We start from the raw sequence: 25,244 nt of genomic DNA on the forward strand, positions 1-25,244 counted from the left end.
GGATCCAATACACCCTTGTTTTCTTTCTCAGCTCTTTGCGTTCACTTAAGACATAACCGATTGTATTTAAGGGATATTTTGATATAATTATGTGTGTATTTGTCCATTCGAATGTGTAAGAATGCGAGAAAGAGAGCACAGTCCAGTGTTCGCGTATATAAGAGGTGGCTTTTGTGCCTGCGCTTTGTGTGTGTGTGTGTGTGTGCAGCACGAAAACAGCGCGCGAGTGCAGAAGTGAGTTCTATTTCGTCTTCTTGCAGTTGAATCTTTTGAAATCACAATAAATGCGCATACAGGAATCAAGAAGCAGAATCTCAATTATATTTTATAGGAAGTAATTCGATTCCTGACCTTACGCATCTAATCTGATTTCCAAAATTGGAATAGCTTTCGATTCCCAACCCTCCTACTAAATAGTTTCATTCTTGCATGCAAAAAGACCTGTATGGTGACTATGGGGCTATGTAAAATATTTTTTGCAACATACTAGGTTTATCATTTGCCATTTTTTTTCCAATAATGTCGATAATCGTCTGTTACCTGACTGTTGACTTCGACATCGCAATGCTTACGAGACATCGTCGATATATGATAATATCGTCATATCGCCCAGCCCTAATATGCTCTCTTTTACGCCCACATACCCTACGTTCAAAAGTTTTAAAGTGTTGTTTTTGAACCAAATTGAGGCTTATTTTCACAAAGGCAGCATTTGATCAATAAAAAGTGTCCGAAACATTACTAATTATTGAATTTGCTGTTTTATAATTCAGTCTTTTAACTTTTAAGACTTTAAAAGACCCATTTTCAGCTGCCAAGAATTCTATTTCAGCCTGCTAAGAAAATATGCTGACATTCTATCTCTCCTCTTTTAAGAAATGATAACTGTAACATGGGTATCTTGGGTTTTCTAAAAATCTTTAATTCTCTCTCTCTCTCTGTATATATATATATATATATATGCAGTAGCGGGCTGCACAATTAATCGGATTTCTAATCGCGATTACAATTACGGATGCCACAATTACGTAATCGTTCAAAGCGGCAATTAGTCGTTCAAAGTCCACTTATGTTATTCTGCGTGCTTAAGATGTTTCTTTCTTTGTACGAGTTATCTTAAGGGTTTTTCAAGTATTTAAATTTTAGTTTTAGTATAACATTATAATAGCAGGTAGCCTATATTTTCACTTTTTTATTTGAAGAAGAAACCAATCCAATGTTTAGTTCACATTTGAGGCTTAATACTATAAAAAAAACAATACAAGTTTTTCAGCTAGAGTCTGTTTTCATCTTGTTTATTTTCATCTAAAAATATGGCATGCGGTTGCTTCAAACAATGGTATAAACATCATTCAATGTAAATTGTGATAATCGTAATTAATAATCACAATGACAATTTTAAGGCAATAATCGACAATTATGATTTTTGTCATAATTGTGCAGCCCTAATATGAAGTAGTAGCCTCCACTTGCAAGGGTTTCCTTGTCTAATTTGTCTGTTTTATGTAGTTTAATTTACAGTGATATCTGTTTAAGCTGTGTTTACTCCTGTAACCAAACCCTCAATTATTTTCATCACATGATTGAGAAGAGTACAAGCACCTGTGTTTTTATTTTGAGAAGCGGGGTGCTAAAAATGACGCTTGTGGTTTGCCAAGACAAGCGTGCATGAGGTGCCAAAGTTAAACGCATCACTTCCCTTACTCTCTCACGTGCTCATGCTCGCCCACTCACTCACACTTGTTTATTCTTCCTGTGTCTTATCAGCAAGAGCGAATGCATAATCTCCATTAAAGTCACAATTAATGAGTCGTTTTCCAATTTCTTTTTACCTCAGACCAGAAGACAGACTAGCAGAGCTGCAACCCCCTGTATGCTGCAGGAGACCTCTTCCTTTGTCCTGCGTTATCAGCCATTGATTAGATTATCTACAGACTCAGTGAGATGGGAAATAAGATGACCTCTGTTTACAGAGAGGAGAATCCGAGCACTGCCTTCCTTAAAGTTTGGCCTCAAAATGTGGTCTAATGGCCCAAAATCATATCGTACGCAAGTACATGAATGCTTCCAAGCTTTTGCACCGAAAGTGGCACTGTAGTGGGCATTAGCATGAACTGCCTCCTCCTATAGTCACTTTTTTTTTTTCAGGTTAACTGCTTGTTGGAGCAAGAGCTTGAAGAGAACCTTGCTGAGCAAGTTAGTTAATGTCAGTTAAACTGTCAACATGTTCATACCTAACTACCTGAATACCACCACAGTATGCAAGTACGCACAACAACAGTGCATTGGCCAAGCATTTGTGTATAACTGTGTTTTCAGCATTTTCTCATTTTGATTTGCCCTCTCCATCATGGTTCTTTTCTGCTCTCATTGCACTGCACCCCAGTCAATAGTGTTTACACTTCATTCCCCAATCTAAGGCTGAATCCCCTTTGTTTCTCTCTCTCTCTCTCTCTCTCTCTCTACTGTCGTTTGGGATTAGTGGTACTTAATGGGTTGCAGATGCCTGCTGCTAGTACAGTTGTTAGTGCATTTGGGAAATGAATGACTCTGTCTGCATTAATGTGGAGAAAGAATGTCACCGTCAGCATTCTAGAATGGCAGCACATCAATGACACCGAATAGACTGGTTGCAGAAAGCCAGAGAATCTATAGGTGTCCTCACTGAACTCTTACATATAGCTTTTATAAGATGCATGTTGCAATTTTCCCGCCAGGTATGCAGGGCACGTCTTTCGCAGAATGGCATAAGCGCTCGCGTAATACACATGATTTAAGCGCTGGGGTCGTGTAAAAGTAGGCCACAGAAAAGTGGCCTTTTTTCCACAAAGTGCCACTGTATTAATTCATCACTGGCGGTTGCTGGAGCAAGCATAATAATGATTAATGATCAGGCTTGCGCACACTGTTTAAACTGCTGATAAGAGCTCAGCTTGACCGGAAAGGAACTTTGACATCAACGCTTGGATACCCACATGCGCAGGGAGGTGCGTTTCATCCAAAACCCCGGACACTGTTGTGATTGGGCAGGTCAGGCTCCCCTGGATAGAATATGAGAGGTTTTTTGGGTAGGTCAGAGAATCAAGGGAGATGATGTAGTGTCGTTTTCCATGACTGGTCATGTTGAACCAGTTGCAACTTGCACCTAGCTTTTGCTGTTTCTTTGTCTTATAGGTGTCTTTTGTGTGTGGTCCGTACAGGGATTAGGCACAGGATAAGAGGACCACTTTGTGTTTAATCTGGACGAGTCTAGTCCCCTCCTGTGCTTTATGCTTTGTCTATAGAGGCTCTTTCGGAGGTCTGGCAGGAATCTGGGGTCGGGTTACGTTATTTAAGGTTGAGTGGACCCCCTCTAGTTCCTTCATGAGCCATAGTGGTTTAACATAAAGCCATGGCATTTGATTTAAAGCACATCTGTAATACTTACCCCTCAGTGTATCAGTTGAGAAATGATTAACATGCAATAAACGGCTGTTAAGTATGGTTTCCATCTCATTTAAGTAAAATGAGTGGCTAAAAGGTTTATATTTCTTCTGTTCTTGTCCTTGCAGGATCGGAAGCTTTCGAGATCAGAGCGCCAGCGCTTCAAGGAAGAGGCCGGCATGTTGAAAGGTCTGCAGCACCCAAACATTGTGCGTTTTTACGACTCATGGGATGCCAGGAGAGAAAGACAGTTGGAGGAGACATGGGGAGATGAGCGAAAAAGAAAAATGAGAAACAATGTCAGGCTTGCTTTGTGTTCGTCAGCCCTGCAGTTCTGCATGGCTACTCCTCCACCGCAAAGATAAACAGTGATCAAGAGGTCAGGTAGAAACGGAGCGTCCTACAGACACAGCCATGCCTAAACTCTTCTTTGTTCTCGTATTTGTCTGGGTCACCAAAGGCATAACTGGCCAGGAGGGATTTGTCCCTCACCCTGCCCCTGTTTGCTCACATAAAAGACCTTTTAAATCTTTCTAGTCCAACATTTTTTAAAAGAAACATACCCATCATTCACCGGGACCTTAAGTGCGACAACATCTTCATCACCGGCCCTACCGGCTCCGTTAAGATCGGTGATCTGGGCTTGGCCACCCTCAAGCGCTCTTCATTCGCTAAGAGTGTCATAGGTATGACCCAGCACTAAAACTTTCTTGCTTTCCCCACCTCCCAAGTCAGTTCACCATGGCGTATACAATCCAAAATATGTATCACTTCACTGCTTGTCATTTCAATGATGAGGTGAAGTTGGGAAGGTGGGACATTTGCTGTCAGTTACGCTCAGATATTTAAGGCATGCTGTAGCTCTAAACTCTACACTGTTCACGTTAGACCACAGTTTTTCCAGGCAGCCAAGGGCACAAGTTTTAATTTGGGGTGGAGATGGGGGAAATTCAGAGGAGAACTTCTTATAAACTGGGGGAACACCTTTAGATCCTGTTGTTTCCCACCTGAAACTAATTGGCCTGTAAATGCAACAGGTGAAAACACTCTTAAGTTTCCATAAACTTTGGGGTATTTCGGGTAATATATGCCTTAAGAATACCAATACAGCCACATGGTGGATAACGCTTTGTTAGCAAGTGTGCTACGGGAACTTTTCGCATGAATATTAACAGATTAAACACTTTGCTCTGGAACCTGTGGTCTATAATTATTAAAATCCTAGAAATTCTCCTGCTGCCAGTAATGTCTGACATCTTTTTCCAAAGGTTTTCCTGATTGCCTCATCAGTTTTTCCCCTTTTCCTTTTCAGATGGTTTAGATATTGTCATAAATTTCTTTTTGGATCCCTTCTCTGTTTCCTCTGAAATGTACTTGTTTCCATTTTTTGTTTTAGTTTTTTTTTTCTGTTTTTTGAGAATTTTTTCCTTTAAACTGTAGGGCTATAATCTCAGCTGGTCTCACTCCACTGTATGGGTTATTTAATGTCCTGCAGTTCAGACAGTAAGTATGCTAAAAAAAATGCCGAGTAAGTGGTAAGTCAACAAAGCAACCTAATCCAAAAATGGAAATATTTCAAATATGAATCTATATTTTAGCTCGTTTTTCTGTGCGGGGCCTTTTAACACGCACTAGTGCACGAGAGTCTTGGCTCACTAGCTATGGGCTTGCTCTGTGCTTTAACCTGCTTAACCTTCTCTCCTTACAGGCTAGTAGAAAGGTGAGTCGGTCATGTGTTTTCCATAACTGTGCTGTTGACATAGATCAAGTTCCATAGCTAGTCGCCCACCGCTGTCCGGTACCTCATTTAATGTGTTGGTGGCACGGCCGTGTTGTAAAGATAAACGCAGTTTCGAAGCCCATCAGTCAGCTCTAAAAGTAACCTGCACCAACGCATGTGCGTCTGGCTTAAATCAACTTCCTGTTTGCAAGATGATGCTTGGCTGCTTTGTGCACTAGTCTGAAGTACTGAAATAGATCGTCTAAAGGCCTTGCAGAGAAAAACTGGATTCTTTCACTACTAAATAACTGAGGCCGGTTTTCCCCCTTCCTCTTTCTTTTTATTTTTATTTTTCCTTTTCTCCATATCTTTTGCTCCCCCTCTTTCTCTGGTCTCAGGCCCGTGCGGAGCAACAGTGCAGTTCTTCTCCTCCTCCTCCTTCTCTCTCCCTTCCTCTCCCCGGCCCTGCTGGGGTGAGTAGAGATCTCAGGCACTGAGAGTTCTGAATGGTTCTTTTGATTTAAGGTACCCCTGAGTTCATGGCGCCTGAGATGTACGAGGAAAAATACGACGAGTCGGTGGATGTGTACGCCTTCGGAATGTGCATGCTGGAGATGGCTACCTCTGAGTACCCGTACTCCGAGTGTCAGAACCCCGCTCAAATCTATCGCCGAGTCACCAGCGTGAGTAACCTCGCACACCTCTGCTCGCTCTCTGTCCTTCATTCACTTTGGGTGCCTCTTTCTCTCTCCTTCTGCTATAATCTTCGCCAGCTCTGTCATTACACCCACACATTCCTTAGGCTTCTGCTTATGAAATAATTCAGTAAAAGAAGCTTGTTCTGTTATGCGCTCACTGAAACCTGCCCACAGCTGGAGGCGTCACACTGTATATGAGATTATGTAAGCAGCATACAACTGTCATTCAAATGACTAGGAGTAGGTGGTATGACCAAAATCTTACTTTTATGTCATATTAACAGTATATATCACAATAGACATTACTGTTCAAAAGTTTGGGGTTGATGAGATTTTTTTATGTTTTTGAAAGGAGTCTCCTATTCTCACCAAGGCTGCATTTATTTGATCAAAAATACAATAAAAACGGTCATATTTGTGAAATATTATTACAATTTAAAGTAACTGTTTTCTATTGTAATATATTTTCAGATGTAATTTATTCCTGTGATAAAAAAGCAGAATTTTCAGCATCATTTCTCCAGTCTTCAGTGTCACATGATCCTGCTTCAGAAATCATTCTAATATGCTGATTTGGTGCTCAAGAAACATTTCTTCTTATTGTTGAAATAGAATTTAATAGAATTAAATATAATTATTTGAAACAGATCTCCTTTTTAACATTATAAATGTTTATGGTCAGTTTTGATGAATTTAATGCATCCTTGCTGAGTACAAGTATTAATTTCTTTAAAAAATAATATTTAAATATGTATATGGTAATACCTATTCCTCGAAAAGCCATTGAATTTATTTTTTAGAAGCAAAAGGTACATCATCTAAATTTATTATTATAATTTTTTGTATTTATTTGGATTTTTTGATGGAAATGAACAAGATTATTAACAATGAACAAATGAAAAAGTCTGGCATCAGTTCAAAATAAAAAGTTATAAACAAAAGACTCAAAACTGTACAACTGTAAAAACACCTTAAGATTCCTAATTTTGACCAGTTTACTGGTAGTCATACGGTCCAACCTTATCTCAGACCCACCCAATAAGAAGTAATTGTCCAAAATTAAAACAGTTGGACATCTGGATGTATAAGGTATTTTTTCCTGCCAGTCGCAATAAAATTTCGCTTTGATTAAATCGGTTTTACAGCCGTCACTGATATCAGCTTGTGGTGTGTCATGTGTTGACTTTCCATGAAGTCAGTCTCTGGCTCGAACAATTGCTCTCCCCAGCTTTAATGTAGCTTCGTGTTTGACTGACGTGGTCTCGTTTGAACTCAAAATATTCCACAATATATTTATTTTTTCCAGTTTCTCTGGATTTATTTATTTCAGACCTCTTTTAAGCCATTGTGAAGTAATCATGCTTGAAGGTGATTAAAATTTTTCATCTATTTATGGACAATACGTTGTCAGAACAATCGAGGTGAATTTCCCTGAGAGTACAGCTATATATGAATCCAAGACCATTGTTAGAAGGCTGGAAAAGGCCAGTCATGTTGTTTATAAATAGTTTATAAATTGAATCAGTCTTTCCCTTCATTGATGTCCTTTAAAATCATTGGTAGAGAAGAGGAGGGGGAGTATAAGGCAGTCATGAGCTTTTTTATTCTCGTTCAGGTCAATAGGCTGATCATATGATGCTGGAAAAGACTCAAAACTGTACATCTGACATTATAAAACTGATTGATGGGACTCTAAATTCTGATTGGACGAGCCACTTTCAAAGCTATTGTAAAAAACACCTTAAGATTCCTAATTTTGACCAGTTTACTGGTAGTCATACGGTCCAACCTTATCTCAGACCCACCCAATAAGAAGTAATTGTCCAAAATTAAAACAGTTGGACATCTGGATGTATAAGGTATTTTTTCCTGCCAGTCGCAATAAAATTTCGCTTTGATTAAATCGGTTTTACAGCCGTCACTGATATCAGCTTGTGGTGTGTCATGTGTTGACTTTCCATGAAGTCAGTCTCTGGCTCGAACAATTGCTCTCCCCAGCTTTAATGTAGCTTCGTGTTTGACTGACGTGGTCTCGTTTGAACTCAAAATATTCCACAATATATTTATTTTTTCCAGTTTCTCTGGATTTATTTATTTCAGACCTCTTTTAAGCCATTGTGAAGTAATCATGCTTGAAGGTGATTAAAATTTTTCATCTATTTATGGACAATACGTTGTCAGAACAATCGAGGTGAATTTCCCTGAGAGTACAGCTATATATGAATCCAAGACCATTGTTAGAAGGCTGGAAAAGGCCAGTCATGTTGTTTATAAATAGTTTATAAATTGAATCAGTCTTTCCCTTCATTGATGTCCTTTAAAATCATTGGTAGAGAAGAGGAGGGGGAGTATAAGGCAGTCATGAGCTTTTTTATTCTCGTTCAGGTCAATAGGCTGATCATATGATGCTGGAGGTTGAAAATATGATCAGCAGAGGCAGAAAACAACTGGCTGAGGATTGTGGAAAGCCTGTGAGGGGCTCACCAGTAGGGAGCAGTACTGATTCTCCATTCTGAATCCTCTCTATTTGCCTGAATGTTTTTGTTAATACTATTTTTTTTATTTTTGCTGTTTTGATTACCAAAAGTGTACATTCTTACTGTATAATAAGTTTAGAGCTGCTCTGGTGATTGAAAAAGTTAATGTAGAAGGTTCTAGACTGCTTTTATTAGTGGTACGTACAGCAAAGTTTGTCTGTTTCTTTTCATTAGCACTCTTGAGTCAGGTGTAGAGGTGTTTCCCTTTCCACCTGTTAGCTTTGGAAAGTGCAGAGCACATCCTAGATTTCACCAGCTCTATCCGCCTGTCTGGAAAACTGGCATCCACCCTGCCTGAAGGCTTTTTAATCTCATGAAATCCAATTTCACATGCACAACATTTCACTGAGAGAAGCAATTTAAGCTTTACGCAATCAGGAAGCATTTTAAGCTCAGTGGACCCGAGGTTGCCCTCACAGACAGATGTGGGACTTTGAAACGGTTCAGATTTGTTCTTTCCATCGAAACATCTGCAAATGCTGCCTGTAATCTCAAAGCAGTGAGCATGGAGCGGTTTCAGCCTGACCGTTTCACTGAAGTGTTCATGGAATTGGAGCCACACGGGTCTGACTGCATTGCAGATCTTCCCTTTTATTATTGGGGTGATTAAACTAAAGCAAAGACTTTAGAGGTGGAGCCGAAATGAATAGCACTGCAGCTTTGTCCAATTTATTCACTGGAAAATTGGTCTGATGGCAGCACTGACATCAGAGTTGTGGTGTAAAATCATGCGACTATTATCTGTGAATGTGCTGTTGCCAAGTATTACGCTTCAGAATGTAAATTAACATGCACAATTTGTGCTACAGACATGAATGATACCTTAAAATTGCGCAGCTTGTTGAGAAGACACTTACCAGATAAATGATAAAGAACTCCAAAAAAAAAAAAAAAACCCTTGATCCTATTTTGTACTTGAATATTTACCAAAATATCACACAGAATTGGATTAAGCATGAAAAAAAAAGGTAAAAGTCTAGTTTGGATGTAATGTCTCAGTCATTTGGCTGTATCTTCCAACCCTTGAATGTAATTTCAAGATGTGGCATCGAAGGAGTTCAACCAGAAAATAGTATTCTTCAGTATGCTTATGCACCATAACACTTTGTCGCTTGGGGAGTTGAACAGAGTATAAGTTGAAGATTGCTTTTGCTCCTTTTCTCTGCCCCCAGCTGTTCCAGGAGCCTTCCTCTCTCTCTCTCTGCTTTGTTAAATACAAAATGATTGCTTCTAATTTTTCGCCTTTGTTAACCGGTAGGAGAGCTGGGGAACAGCATGTATCTGGCTTTAGGGGACCCATTCACAGCGTCCATAACAAGCTTTTTAAATCACCTTGTTATCGGAATACTTCGCTGTTCTGCCTTAATTCTGTTAGATACTCCGTCATCCTTAACTTTGTTTGGCACTGGAATTTGAGGGGGGTTACAGACTTATATAAAGAGATAATGCTGAGACAGGGGGAGTAATAGTTCAGGCAGACCACTCTGTAAAGCAACACAGTGTTCCTGGATTTCACTTGTAAGTTTCTTGCACTCTTTTTGTCTTGGGTGGTTTTGACAGCCTAGCTGTATGTAGGCATTTTGTGATGTTAAATGATTTTAAAAGGGTCATTTTAGAATTGTAAAGACATATAGTGGGAAAAGTAGCAGAATATTATTGTTTAATTGTTGTTGGAGTTTGTTGTTTCCAGTGCTAATTCTAATGGCTGGGAATGAGATTAGATGTTGCTAGAAATCCATACGGATTTGTAGAGATGAAGTGAAATATAATTAATAAATTGACCCCTAAGGTGGCCAAAGTTTTGCCTGTATTTTTAAGAATGAAGTAAATGACACATTTTAACAATATTTGATAGTAAAATTAGCATTTTGTAGAGCAGAATTCTTACTAGTACTCTGCGTACCCTCATCTTCCATTAGATATTTAATTGAATTATAATCTATATAGGGATTCTGTGTTAGTGTTTATATGTTTATCTTAATTCAGGGTTTTTTCAATTAAGAAATTAAGAAAAATAATAATAATAAATACTGTAAATATTTGCATAAATATGTAATCATTGTACTAAAGCCAAAATTAATCTTTGAAATGTTTTTTGGGAAAATATATTATTCATAAAAAAAAAATAAAGTCCTTTAGTCCTTTTCGCTTTTCTTCCTCCGAAAACTCCTGGCTTAATGGATTTAAGTGTTCCTGATGACTGAGAAGGTAACTCTGTTCAGCAAAATGAATGAATCTGCCAGTTAAGCAGCTATATCTTGAAAGTCGTGGGTTTCATTATAAGGCAAGCCACATTTACTCTTATGCCATCAAAAAACACTTATTAGTAGTGCTTGCTATGGCAGACATCACTATTGCGCATACTTGCGGTTAGGAATCTGAATAAACTCTGAACCCTAAGTATGAAACTTTAGCTTGTCTTCTGCCATCTCAGATTGTGTGATTTGTCTAGAAATTGTTCCGATGATTTTCACCTGGCAGACACTAAAGCGCATAAAGCATGCACCATATGTAGTTTTGTTAAGTCCCTGTGGAGCTCTAAAAGGATTTCTTTCACAGCACAAAAGACATGTTGATTTAATATTCTTTTGTGTTTCAACCCTGCAGGGAGTTAAACCTGGCAGTTTCGACAAAGTAGCCATTCCAGAGGTGAAAGAGATCATCGAGGGATGTATTCGCCAATACAAAGATGAAAGGTAAGGCTGTGCCTACTACACACACCCACGCTGCGTTCACAGAACTCATTCATCTAGTCATACCTCAGTTCTCAGCGACGTGTGCCGTGTGCCTGCCCGCAGATGCACTGAACTCGTGCTGATGTGAGTGTATATCGCAATCTCTAGGCGTATGGTCTTCCATGTGGAATGTGAATAGTAGCAGTAGATAAGTCCCTCACGCTGTTTTGGAAAAGTTCCAGCATCAAGCCACTTAGTGAAATGGATCTGTGATCACGCCAAGCCAGCGAAGAGTGCACTGTGTCCTCATGCCACAGAAAAACATAAGCCCTGACTGGACTGTCTCCTGTTCGAGTCTGTCTACCTAAATGTCCAAGCCAAAAAAACTAAATTTTTATTTGCATCTGAATGTTTTTTAATGACCTTGATCACCAGCTGAGGTATTTTTCCCAATAATTTGTGGAAAGTCATAAAGCTGACGCTTCAGTGCATAAAAAAATTTAATGGAAAATCGCAAACAGCGTGTCGAGCGTAAGGTGAGACGACATCTGATGTTCTGCTGATGAAGCACTGGAAAAGCTGATGTCTACTATACAGCTAATCAAGAGGCCACTTGAGATTTTTTTTCTCTCCTGAATGTGAAAGGTCTGACTTGGTGCAATCTTATCTTTTACCCTTATATCCATAATTCCATGCAGGTGACATGAATCAGCTCTTTTTAAATGTGCCGTGATTGGTCAATCCCTGTACGCACATCCTTAGTGGTTTAATTTGTTAGTATGTGCACATTTGATTTAGAGTTCATGTTAAACATTTATAGATTTCCTCATATGTCTCCTGTTGATGAGTTGTGAATGGAGAGTGAGTTTGTTCCATAGAATCAAATGCAACAGGATAGAATGTTGGGTAGAATATTTATCACTACACAAACCAGGAATGGTGAAATTTGTTTTCATGACATTCATGCGACATCACCATAGAATGGCACCAAGTCATCAAACTTCACTTATGTCTGGAGAGTTCTGAAACCCAATAAAGATCAATTTGATCATGAGGCGCTCAAATTCAAGTCAGGTCCTCTTTAAAGTTTATTTTGCTTGAATCATTCAGTTACTCTTTTATTACTCCATCCTGGACAACCCCAAAGTTCCACCTTGTGCTTCTGAATTAGATAATAAATGTGATTTGGTTGATCTTTGTCAGCTATGTGCTTCTAAATGTATTTATTTTATTGATCGACTATCCTTATTTAACGTCTTTTGCCTTGTTTGCTTGTCATTTTGCCTCTTCCTTAACAGATACGCCATCAAGGACCTTCTGAACCATGCCTTCTTCCAGGAGGAGACTGGGGTGCGGGTGGAGCTGGCTGAGGAGGATGATGGGGAGGTGATTGCCATCAAACTCTGGTTACGTATTGAAGACGTCAAGAAACTGAAAGGCAAATACAAAGACAACGAAGCCATCGAGTTTTCCTTCGACCTCCATCGAGATGTGCCAGAAGATGTGGCTCAGGAAATGGTGGGTTTATCAATGACTCTCCAAATCAGATATAGCACATGTACAGTACATGGTAACATATGCTGTGTTTAAATACAGGTTGAGTCGGGCTATGTTTGCGAGGGTGACCACAAAACCATGGCCAAGGCCATTAGGGACCGTGTGTCCCTGATCTGCCGCAAACGAGAGCAAAGACAGCAGGTGCGAGCCAAGCAAGAGAAACGCAAGCAGGAGGAGGAGCAAAAGCAGTTGTCCAGCGAGTCTTTGAAGAACGTGCCCAGCTCTCAAGGTTCTGCACAGAGTCAGTGCGGTTCCCAGCCTCCGACCCCTGGCCTCGTCCAGCCTGAGTGTGAGGAGCCTGACGCAAACCAGCAGCTTCAGTACATGCAAAGTGGAATGACCTGTAAGTGTTGGACGCAACCTATCAGTCGATCAACCTACCTGAAAACTTTTTCATTCGGTTAACTCTTTTGAAGAGATTTTTAACAAAGTTAAGCCAAATACAGTTTTAGAGTTTTTAGTTAAAATATATTGTAAAAACCTGATATAATTTAGCCATCAATTTTTCTCCCCATGAAAATAGCCACAGAAGCTGGCATGGCATTAAACACCAACAAATAAAACAAACTATCAACCTACCTGTCATTTCCTATTTAATTTTGAATGTCGTATCTTTTCCCAGTGGCTGACGGGGCGCTTGACAGTGGTCAGGGTTCATCCGTGTTCTCAGAACCTCACCCCAGCCAGCTCAGCATGTCGTATAGTTCTCCTGCAGCGTCGCAACCCCAGCAGGTGCCTGGACAGGCCGCCTACCCTCCCAGCTCTCAAGCTCCCCAACAGCACACCGCATACCCCCAACAGCCCATGGTAAGTCACAGAAGAAGAACTTGGGCTAAGTCAAGAACTCAACACCTAATTGCAGGTTCAGTGTAGCAGGTCACATAGTTGCATCTTTGATCTGTTTTTTACAGCTGCTGGCTATTGACAAATTCCACACTTATTATGTTACAGCATTTTCTAGCCAAAATGATGATCAGTGCACCACACCAAACTTCTCAAAAGATTTGCGATGGAAAACAAGAAACTGAGTTAAATGAGCTCAGGAAAACATGTTTCTATATTGTAGTGTGCACTTGACATTATTATCGACAGGTTAATTCAGCAAATCATGTGACCACATGTTTATCTTCAGTTAGAATTTATTTAGTTCTAATGTCTCCATCTGTTCCCATAATATTTCATGTTGTGCAAAGGTAAGAACCCAGTAAAGCAACACAGATGTGATCTGTACATAGAATTTGTATAGCCTGAAATGAATAACTACTGAATCATGAATCAATGTTCAGTTGTTGTTTAACTTTTGAATATGATCTCTTTGTGGTTGCATGTATTTAGCTTTGGAGTTTGATGATGGTTTGTTATTATAAGACACTAAATGAATGATGCATGAGAAAGGAAAGCAAACCCATAACGTCTACATTCTAAATGGGTTTGATTCTCTTCATAAGGCCTGCTCTCAGTAGGGTTGGGTATCGAAAACCGTTTCCAGTTTAAAACCGGTTCCAAATATCCAAGAACTGGGTATTCGATAAGACACGTGCATTTAGATTCCGCTTAATGATTCCTGCGTTCACATTTTAGTGTGATTTTTAAACCATTTAATCACAGGAAGGGAAAGAACTTGCGCACTGTTTTGCGTGCCGCGAGCACGGAGAACCATGGTGACTTTAATGAGGATTGATCTATATTTTATTTATGAAAAGAAAACTATGCAGTATTGTTAAACTTTTGATTAAAATGTTTGTACTTGAAATTTGTTCAGTTGTATTTATTTATGCTGTTGCTAATTGATTTGTTTGTCTTTAACAATGTTTGAAATTAATATTAGTCCAGTTGTTTTCACTGTGGTATTTTTGTTAAAACCATAGGCAAAAGTTCCTCTTGTAGGCCTTAGTGTTCTGTAGGCTGCTGATTTTTGCTTGTTATTTAGCTGCAACTGAACGCTTTGTAAAAAGACAGAATAAATATGTTTAACATCTAAATGTTAACTTTTTTTTTTTATTGGATTTTTTTTTTGTCTTATTGGAATTGGAATCGATAAAATTCAAACAATACCCAACCCTAGCACTCAGTTCTCTCTCTCTCTCTCTCTCTCTCTCTGTCTTGCTTTTTCTTTATTTTCTGACTGCCAAGTATATTTCCACTTCCCACTTGTACTTGAGCTGCCTCTCCCTCTTCATCCTCTTTGCATTTTAATACATTCTTTGGGTTCCTTTACGTTCTTTCTTTTTGTTTCATGTCAGTATTTTTGATTCCTCCCAAAAAGGCAGTGCCGTGTAGCAGTGTATCATGCTGTGCAGACTGGCGGGCATTTATCACTTCCTGGGTGGTTGTTTTTGCCATTCTGGGCACTTAAACCATGATCATTTAAACACATCAGAGTCACAACATTGATAGAGGACACTTTCTGGATCTTTCTCAGGGACTTTCTCATCTCTTCTCACTCATTAGTTTTGAATTAGTTTGCATCATTTTCCATAGAGCCTGAAACACTTTAGTCATAAGCAAACACCTTGATGTCAAAGACTCTCTCTCTTTATTACTCTGTCTGTAGGTGTGACTTCTAATGATTTACTTTTATAATAATGGTTTTATTAATAAATATCTTCTCACCTGACTTGAAATGGTTGCTTAGTTCCAACTCAAAGTGATATCTGAAGTCTGCACAGCACTGATGACTGTTATTGTACATTTATTTTTGTTCCTCTGTTTTTATACCCAATTTGCTGTTTGTGGTCTTTGTGTTTGCTGTACATATTCTGTACGTACTTCTGTTTATGCTGTTCTTTATCATAAAACATCTCAGAGAGATTTTCTGTGATGTTTTCGTGGACTTTGCTAACCTCAGTTTGTATCCGTTGTCTACATGGTAGACAGTCTGTGCTGTAAATTTCTTGGAGTCTGAATACTGCTTAAGCAGTGACATAGTGTCATTTCTTTAGTGATTTTTCTTAGCCGCATATATTTCCCGGTCATTAACACACCAAGTTTCTGTGTAACAACATGCAGTCCTTGTAGTTTTCTTTTGGTTATTTGGCTTTTTGTGTATTCCATTTGTGTTCCATTGTGGTTAATAGTCAATTCCCCTCCTTCACCTCCAGCCTCCTCCACCTCTTCCCCGTCGTCGTGGTCGTAGCATGTCTGTTTGCGTGCCGTGCTTTTCTACCACCTCTGCTCTGTCGTGCCCTCCCAAGCCACCTTCAACCCCTCCTCCAGTCGCATCAGCCCCACTCTCACCCCGGTTGGGGAGGCCAGATGGGGAGACGTTTGCGGGCCGACTGTCCAAGGCACTGGAGAGTGTCCTGCCCCTTCACTCGGCCCCGCCCCGTCGCCGTGCCAGTCTCCCAGCAATCTTTGCCAGTCCTGTATGTTAGTGTCTACCAGTGAACCAGGATTCTCCCGCTGTGTTGGACTTGGGTACAACATGGGTATCTGTGAAGAACACTTTTATGAAAATAAGAAGACAAAACAAGCTTGAAGAGTGCAAATTATAATACAAGTTGATACAAGAAAAAATTTTCAGGACAGATATTTACATCCCTAAAACACCAAAGGTGTGATCTAAAAATAAAATGGCATCCTTCTACATCAGGGGTCCTCAAGATCCACTTTCCTGCAGAGTTTAGCTCCAACCCTAATCAAACACACCTGAACAAGCTAATCAAGGTCTTCAGGATTACTACAAAGTTGCAGGTAGGTGTGTTTAATCCAGGGACCCGTTCTTCGTACGTCGCTAACTCATTTAGCTAGATTTGATTGTTGACGATTTGGCATGATCTTGGATTGTTTGGTTCTTCGAAGCTCATCCTGGAGTTGCTGTCATAGCAACAGGTCCGTAAGCTTAAACCTGCTCGGGAGCAGGCTTATTTCATATAAACAGGATTAGATCGCGAATTGATACTTAAAATCTGTCCACTACCACCGCTACTTTATTATAAGAGTACCCTACTAATTCAGGGACAATAATTTAAAATAATAATAATTTAAAAATTAATTTAAAGATAATATAATAATGTTGTGTAGCCTTTAATACTATAGACGCAGCCGGTTTTACTCGCTAAGAGATTGATTCTTCATAAAATAACAACTTCATAATTGTATTCGAGTCTTACACACATGCTATACAGATAATGTAGAGTTGTGCATTAATTTGAGTGATGACAGCTATTATGGGAGTGGCTTGATGGAGTGCAGGGGATGCAGATAACATGATCTTGACCTTTAAAAAAAACTTGAATTAATGCTGTCACGTAACAAATCTGTTCAAATATAAAATTAAATAAATTGCTAATTACTACATTGAAATAAAAATGTAAAGCCTGTACAAATATTAGAAATCGTGAATATAAATAATTGGGAATCGTGTAAATTTTTTTAATAAAATACACATTTCATTGATCTATTATGACATTTATGTAGTTTTGTTCGCTTGGCTGTTTCCTTATAAAAGTCCAGAAATTATTGTATTCAAGTCTTACACACATGCTATATAGATAATGTAGAGTCGTGCATTAATTTGAGTGGTGACAGCTATTATGGGAGTGGCTTGATGGAGTGCAGGAGATGCAGATAACATGATCTTGACCTTTAAAAAAAACTTGAATTAATGCTGTCACGTAACAAATCTGTTCAAATATAAAATTAAATGAATTGCTAATTACTACATTGAAATAAAAATGTAAAGCCTGTACAAATATTAGAAATCGGGAATATAAATAATTGGGAATCATGTAAAAAAATTCAAATAAAATAAAAACTGTGCACATTTCATTTATCTATTATAACATTTATGTAGTTTTGTTCGCTTGGATTAAAATTCCAGAAATTTGTCAAGTTTTTCGTGGAGCTAATCTCTGCAGGAAAGTGGATCTTGAGGTCCAGAGTTCAGAACCCCTGCTCTACATTATTAAGTCAAAATAAGCTATTCGGAATCCAAAAACATTGAATTTAAGCCTAACAATCTCAAGTGTTTAGTGGTAACATTAAAACCATTGTTGGAAGTAAAAACGCAAACTTTTTCAGTCAGTCTAGTCCCAAGCTGATGTTAGTCCCTTAGTAATGCTAGCAAAAAGTGGTGTGTTATGAATAATGCAATTTCACAAATTAGCCGTTATGTAATGTATCAAGTATAAATAGCTTATTTATATTTTTTCTTGTATGTCAGAGGTTCAGAGTTGCTTTTTTCCCCCTCTTCACTTGAGCCAAAAAACGGATTATATTATTGTTCTGGTGGGTTATTAATCTTGAGAATATGAGGGGTAAACCACAGGTCAGTTTTTATGAATATGAAGACATATTAAAATCCTTTTCAGATACCCACGTTACACTGGCCCACTCTGCTGGAACCCTGTGCTCACATTAAATACAGATTGGCATGAACTGCAATCATTAAAAATGGTTCCTAGTCCCCACAGCCTGTGAAGCATCTGTATTTAATTGTCAATCTGTCGCTGTCATGTTTTTACACCTCATTTAGCAGTTAAACATCTCTTATCTTATTATTTTGTCATTGAGACATCTTTGCCTGATAGGATGAATATTATCTGCTGTTTTCACTTATCTTTTTATTTTCCTCTCTTTCTCTTGCTTTGTGAATTATGTGATGTTGCTTTTTCTACTTCCTCACAAAGATGCTGTATGTTATTGTCACTGCAGCCACAATCAGTCAGTCAGCCGTACGGTGGAGGAGGCTCAGGTCTGGTCGAGCCCCAGCTCTTTTTCCCCACCATCCCGGAACGGCCCGTCTCGTTCTCCCCCCCGCCATCTTGCTCGCCTAAAGCTTTCAACGTGCAGCGCCGCAAGAGCACCTCCATCCTGGAGGCCCACACGCGTCACTTCCAGCCCGCCTACCATCGTAGCTACGGCAGCAGCCTGCACCCGTTTTCTGGCATGGAAGCTCTGGGCCCTGGCTGCGAACCATCCCTGTTCATGATGCCCGGGATGGCGGCTCAAAGATTGGCCGAACCACTGCACCTACAGCCCCCAGCAGAACCGCTATACGGATATAAAGACATGAGGGCCGAGCAAGAGGAAGCTGTGCGCAGACTCAGCCTCAACCAGGCTGCATTAATGGACCATCTGGAAGCCATGGCCTACAGTGGCTACCCTATGACTGCACATCAGCTAAGCCACATCAGCTTCCATCAGCAAATGCAGGTCGCCGCTGCAGCTAGCTTGGCCTATGAGACTCAATCACAGCCTGGGCCAGCTTACCTACACCCTCATGTCCAGAGTCACATGCGCTTAACCCACAGCCCGATCCCGCAACTGCCTTCCATGAGTGTGTCTAGCTCTGCCTCTGCGCCGCAACAAACCGCAGCTGCAGATCCAAGCTATCAGCCCCATTCGTTTCCCCATTCTGCACCACCCGTGTTGGCTCAAACATCTGAGCCGAGCACCGCCTTTGAATTCCACATGCACAACCTCCAGGCAGACCCAGCCATGCTGGCGTCCAGACTGTACCGAGCCCGCCGGGGCTCCATGGACCTTAACCTGGAGGAAGCGTCTGGCAGCCAGGGCTTGTGTGGTCGATTGCAGCCCGTTACTGAAGAACTGTATAGCTACGTGAGCCCGGAGCTGCCCCTTCCCCCGGGCAGCCTGCTTCTCCATGGACCTAAAGAACTCAGTCCTGAACCTTCAAGTGACTCCATGACCTCCTCCGATGCTGGGGAGTTCCACTCGCCTCCGCCTCATCCTTTGTTCCAATCTCAAGACTGTTCTGCAGCTCAATCCATCCTACAAACGTTGTACTACAAAACAGATGGAGGGAGCAACATCAGCGAAGGACACCCACCCAGTCAGACGACGTTTCTGTTCGTTCCACCTTCTGAATCATCCACCATTCCGTCCTCGCACATCAGTGCTCTGCACAGTACCTGGGCCCGTCAACCATCCCATCCACCGGACCTCAAATACCACGAGCCTGCCTTGTCCCATCAGGGCGCTACCTTGGTACCTAGAAATACTTGTTCTCGTCCACCTTTCCCCAGCACTCCCTGTCTCTCTCTCAGTTACCTGATTTTTTTTTTTGTCCCGTGGTTTTAACCCTCTCCAGCCATAATTTAGGTCTCAGAAAGGTTCACAAGGTGCATTGAGCTAAAAATCCATAAACCTGCTTTTTAAATCCCCTTTGTGCAAAGACCTTTCTGTATCTTCCATTGGACGGTGTGATTTGCTTTATTTTCATTGATTTTTCATTTCAGATGCACTTTGTAAGTATTATTTTGTGTGTATGTTCATATAATGCTGTATATGATACTTGTGTGTTTGCACAGATATTGTGTAATGCTACATATCTGTAAATGACATACAAATCTGAAGTTGTGATTGCCTCTTTCAAATTATTTTAACGATAAAGACCAACATCCAACAGTGGAAATAAAAGGATTTGAAGATATGTAAAAAAAAAAAAAAAAAAAAGGCTTGAATGCAGGATTTGTATGACCAAACACAGACACATACAACAAAAGAGGGGGTTTAGACAGGTTTGCTTGTTCCTTTAATCTTCCTTACAAAAAAATCATGTTTTTGTTGTATTCTACCTTAACAGCTGCTTTTTAGATCTGCTGCTACATTATAGTTGGCTGGAAATGGTTAAAACGATTCTTTTATTCATTTTTTTCAATTTTGTCTTTGTCGTGGACACCAGTCGAGAAACAGCCTCAGTAAAGAACTACCAGCACAAGAACCCAACATTTGTTGACTACTTTTAGGATGTTAATTTCATAAGCTGAGAAGTCATCTTTTAACCCTTAGAAGGCTGGCATTATCAATGTCATCCTGCAGTCTCATTCTCCGCCCCTATTTTATACACCTTTTCTGCCTCTCTTTATCTTTTATACTGCTGTTATTTTCATCCTCTTATCTGCCAAGGCTTCCTTATTTCCTTAAGCCTCTCGCTAATAATTAATTTCTTCAGTAAAATGACAAGGTAAGGTGATCTGCGTCTGGAGCAACTATACTTGTCTGCACATCGCAGAAGAGAAATTGAAGGACAAGTATATTTGTAGCTTTCTAAGGGTTGCTTCTGTCGAAACCCTCCATGTGGGGGGAAAGTGGTCAAATTTGGAAATGTTAGTGGTCGGGTCTATTTTAGAAGACGCTTTCTTGGTTATAAAAACAACTCCACATGCTTCCCTGAGCTTTTTTTTTTATTTTTTTATAACATTCACCCAAGCTACAGAATCATGTAGAGTCACATGCATGAAGCCTACTCACTCCCCGGCTAACACCTGATGTTTGTTTGTTGTTTAATCGTGAGATGTGAGAGGCATACACAAAAAGTGAATGGTGACCTGAGTGCATTGCTCAGAGTGTTCACACTTTGTGTATGAATGGTCAGTATTTGAAAGTCATTGTTGTTTTCGCTGTAGCCACCAACATGTTTTGACTTGTCTTTTTTTTTCTTTTCATCTCTCCACCACTGCCATATCTCTTTCTCTGTTTCTCTCTCACTTTCTCGCCTGCCCCCATATTCCTCTTCATATTCGAAACAGGTGCAGATCCCAATCCCTCAATCTACAAGTGCCATGTCTCTGGTTTCCTGCAGCACCCCATCAGCCACCTCTGCTTCTCAACAGGTAAGATCAATATGTCTGACCAATCAGAATCATCTTTTCCCCCATTCATTAGCATGAATGAATATCCAGTACAGGCCAAGGCAAATAAACCGCTCACTTTCCACACACTCCCAAGGCCTTTTTGAGTTTTATTTTTGTTTGTTTAAATCTCTCTGGATTCTCTCCTGCGTGTGAAAGCTGTGGACATCAGAAGTGTCTTTCACTTACACTGTGTTGTATTTGTTTCTTATAGTATGGAGGTTACTACGTCCAAGCACTCCCTTCGCAGGTAGAGAAAAAACCCATTCCTCTCTTTCTCTCTTCCTTTTTTTCTCTCTCCCTCTTTTTCACATTTACCTACACTTTACTTTGGAGCTCTTTGCCTTGCCGTCTTAAGTTTTGTTATTTCATTATTGCGTAATGAGCTATGTGACAAAATGTTGCTCTGTTTGAATGAGGCTTGGAAAGGAAGCTTGTCAATGTCTTAAAGTCCCAGATCAAGATCAATATGTCTATATCTATGTTGAGTTGTTCTTTGAAGGTAAGCTATTTAAAGGTGTTATTAAAGGAGTGTTCCAGGTTGAGCACTATGAACAGCATCTGTGACGTGCTGATGGTGATTGCCACACACCATAGTTTTGTCCTTCGGTTTGTAAAAGCAAAAATTTGCAGTAATGCACTTACAATGACAGTCTGTGGGGCAAGACTCTCCGGAGGGTTTCAAAGCAAAAACGTGAAGCTTGTATTTTTGTAAGTGCTTATTTTAGTGGTGGGAACTCTGTTCTAGGTTAAACTCCTAGTTATGTGTTACGGTATTATGCTCTTGTAAAATGTCTTGCCCCATAGACTTGCATGTTAAGGACATTACTGTAAATGAAAATGTAAATGTTTTGTTCATTTTTACAAACTAAAGGGTGAGTCAAAATTATTTAGGGCACATTGGCCTAATAGGATGAGTTTTTTTGAGTACAGACTGCATGTGATCCCAAAATGCACTTATTTTCTAAGGCTTGGAGGTTTATATGGAGACTGTGAGCATGTAAACATTTCATGTGTAAATGCTTATTCTCTTTTTAGGCTGCTGTTCCACAACAGGTTTCTCTGGGGCAGACATTCCAACCAGGTGTCTCGTTATCCCAACAGCAAGCTCCCCAACAGCCTCCCAGCACTGTGGTTCAGAGCAGTTCCCAGACACAGGTCCAGCCCACACAGGTACAATTAAATGTGATGTAAGCAAATCAAGCTAGAAGCCAAAAATGCTGAAAAAAGCCTATAATTTAATTATATTTGACCCCATTAATGTTATACAGTATTTTCATAATTTATTATATGTATTTTATATTACTACTGAAAAATATAAAAAATTTTGCATTATACACAAACACACATATATGTGTGTGTGTGTATAGAGATATATGTAGATAGATTGTGAATGCAGTTCCATGTTAACTTTAAAATGGTAAATTACTTCGTAGAAGTTTTTTCTTCTTTTTGTTTGTTTCCCTCTTTTTCTATTTCGAAACAATGTACAGTATATCTGTGGCCGTCTCTCTCTGACATGCCTCGGCTATGCTTGTTTGATTGACGTTTTCTGGCATGTTTCTGCCTGTATGTTGCATGGTTGTCAGTTGTGTGGTAATGAGATCAGTCTCTCTGTTCAGTTCCCAATGTTTAGTGCAGAGCAATTGTTTTCCCTTTAGCTGAAAGTGCAGGTACATAGTAGGTAGCAGGTACAAGTAGTGGCACAAAAATGTGATTTATCAGATGTGGGTTCTGTCAGAAATAAATTAAGTGTGTTATATGTGTTTGATGTGGTGTTGGATAGGGATATGGCGAAATTTTCATGTTGCGATTAATTGCTAATGCTTTTATTATGGTATAGTGTTGGATTTGGATTTTATTTTGTGTGTTGTTGACAGGGACAACGTTTATAGGCACTTAGAAAGATGCCCCTCCTAAATTAATCTAATAAGCGTTTGGCACTTAAATTGGCGGTTGTTTTTCATGTGTGTTTTGCTTGCGGTTGTTGTGATCCTCCATTCACCCCGCGGCATGTTGTTTCCATCATGTGGTCTGATCTCGTGATTGTTTTCCTTCGGTTAATGAAGACATCACTCCTTTTGCACATAAACTGGCCTTGCCGTCTCCATCTCCCTCGGTCGGTGCTTGCAGACATATTTCCCTCCTCGTTCATCTTCCCAACCACTGATCTGATCCAGCCACCCCTCTCGTACTTCCCCCCCCCCCCCCCCCCCCCACCCCGCCGCCCCCCCCCCCCCCCCCCCCCCCCCCCCCCCCCTGAAGCGCTGACGTGCCCGGCAGCCGTGCCTGTGCCAGCCACGTCCCCGTCAGCGCTGCCGTCCCATCTACCCCAATTGGTACCGCCTCTAGTGACACCTGTGCCAACCATCCATGTGGTCACAGTCCCCTCCCCCACCGAACAGCCGTGTTTGCCAGCAGACAACCCAGCGCAGGTACCTGAAACGGACCGAACCGGGCCCAAATGCATCAGTGCAGTGCAGTTTTTGTTTGCTTTATAGGGCAAAGCTGTTGTAGTGACATGTCATGCTCATTTTTATCTCTGTTTGTCTGGGAAGCATAACTGCTTAGCTGTCCTTACACAGCGTCCTTTCTTTTCTTTGCTGTGAAATAAGATCTTTTTTTTTTAACACTCAGGCTTTGCCTGAAGCAGTTGTACTTTTTATTTAGATGTGCATTTTGTTATTTTGTCTTCTTTGATCTGATTGTTAGCATCTCTTTCTATTATTAATTCCTTTGTTTTTGTCGTTTGCTCTTCCAGACATCTCATAGCGTCTCTCAGACTTCGACGACAGAGCTGTCACAACTCCAAACTCCTGGTGTGGAGAGGTAAGAATCACCATTTTAACAGATCCACAATGCATGACTGTTTATTAGTAGGTAAAAAACAACAGACACAGTGGACCCAGAATGCATTGAGCTGTGCTAAAGCTGTAATGTGTTTTCATGTCTTTTTTTTCCATTAGCTGTCATTCTGATGTGGCATCTGGGCTCAGTGATGGTAATGAGGGCATAACGGGTGGCAGGCATGAGGGTCGTTCTGTCAAACGGCACCAGCGCAGATCAGTGCGCAGCCATTCACGCCATGAAAAAACCTCTAAGGCCAAGCTCAATGTTCTTAATGTACGTCCAACACATTGGCCTTTTTCTTGTATTGTTTTTTGCCATTTTTGATGGTGGTGGAAAAACAAGACATGCAACAAAACATCTCTGTTGTTTCAGATCTCCAGCATGGGCGATAGAGTTGCGGAGTGTCAATTAGAAACACACAACAGAAAAATGGTGACTTTCAAGTTTGATCTCGACGGCGATAACCCAGAGGAAATTGCACAGATAATGGTAACTTGAAACACCACCCGCGTTTTTAATGCTTAACAGATATGCTCAATTAACCTGTGATTTCTTTTGAACTTGATCTGTGACAAAAAGCTGATGTTGAATAAAATTACATTTCTGTTTCCAAAATACGCTTTGGGCTGCCAAAACTCATTAAGAAGAGGTATTATTTCCTTCATGTCATGTCTTAGGTACAAAGTGAATTCATTCTAGAGAGCGAGCGCGAGTCCTTCATCGAGCAGATTCGAGAGGTCATAGAAACAGCAGATGAGAAAGGTGTGGAGAGAGAGCGCAGCCAGGTATGTACCTTCTTGTACTCTGTTTTATATTGAAATGATTCTTGTGAACAACAGTTAACAATGTCTCACCAATGATTCCAGTCAGTCAGTGATCACGAGCAGCATATGCCCACCACATCTGCACCTCTTGAACAAGGTAGAGCTTACAATCCCAGCATGTAAAACAAGTTAGCATCCTCTTTAATGATGCATCAGGACTGAGGTCTTTTCTCCTCCCAGGTGTGCCACCGAGTTCAGCTGCCCTGGTGGTCCACTCGGCAGGCCGCAGGTTTATCGTGAGTCCAGTGCCTGAATCCAGACTGAAGGAACAGTTCTTTAGCTCACCCCAACCCACAATTGAAGAGCCTTCATCCTGTGAGTGTACTATGTGAAATAATGTTATAGGTTATACATACAGTAGGT

General features: G+C 40.3%; 1 protein-coding gene across 1 annotated transcript in view; it reads left to right on the top strand.

Annotated features, from left to right (window-relative positions):
* Positions 1-25,244, top strand: part of wnk1b (WNK lysine deficient protein kinase 1b) — an 80,050-nt gene that overhangs the window by 37,449 nt on the left and 17,357 nt on the right. The window contains exons 3-20 of the mRNA XM_016557513.1: positions 3,552-3,673; positions 3,748-3,807; positions 3,979-4,109; positions 5,669-5,826; positions 10,986-11,074; positions 12,352-12,571; positions 12,650-12,953; positions 13,233-13,417; positions 18,266-19,561; positions 21,106-21,189; positions 21,422-21,457; positions 22,246-22,380; positions 23,969-24,036; positions 24,174-24,330; positions 24,430-24,546; positions 24,735-24,842; positions 24,924-24,978; positions 25,062-25,196. Coding sequence (XP_016412999.1) covers positions 3,552-3,673; positions 3,748-3,807; positions 3,979-4,109; positions 5,669-5,826; positions 10,986-11,074; positions 12,352-12,571; positions 12,650-12,953; positions 13,233-13,417; positions 18,266-19,561; positions 21,106-21,189; positions 21,422-21,457; positions 22,246-22,380; positions 23,969-24,036; positions 24,174-24,330; positions 24,430-24,546; positions 24,735-24,842; positions 24,924-24,978; positions 25,062-25,196 — 3,460 coding nt within the window. The remainder of the gene's footprint in view (positions 1-3,551; positions 3,674-3,747; positions 3,808-3,978; positions 4,110-5,668; positions 5,827-10,985; positions 11,075-12,351; positions 12,572-12,649; positions 12,954-13,232; positions 13,418-18,265; positions 19,562-21,105; positions 21,190-21,421; positions 21,458-22,245; positions 22,381-23,968; positions 24,037-24,173; positions 24,331-24,429; positions 24,547-24,734; positions 24,843-24,923; positions 24,979-25,061; positions 25,197-25,244) is intronic.

This window comes from Sinocyclocheilus rhinocerous, unplaced genomic scaffold (assembly GCF_001515625.1).
Source record: "Sinocyclocheilus rhinocerous isolate Xijiao unplaced genomic scaffold, SAMN03320098_v1.1 scaffold551, whole genome shotgun sequence".
Taxonomy (NCBI): domain Eukaryota; kingdom Metazoa; phylum Chordata; class Actinopteri; order Cypriniformes; family Cyprinidae; genus Sinocyclocheilus; species Sinocyclocheilus rhinocerous.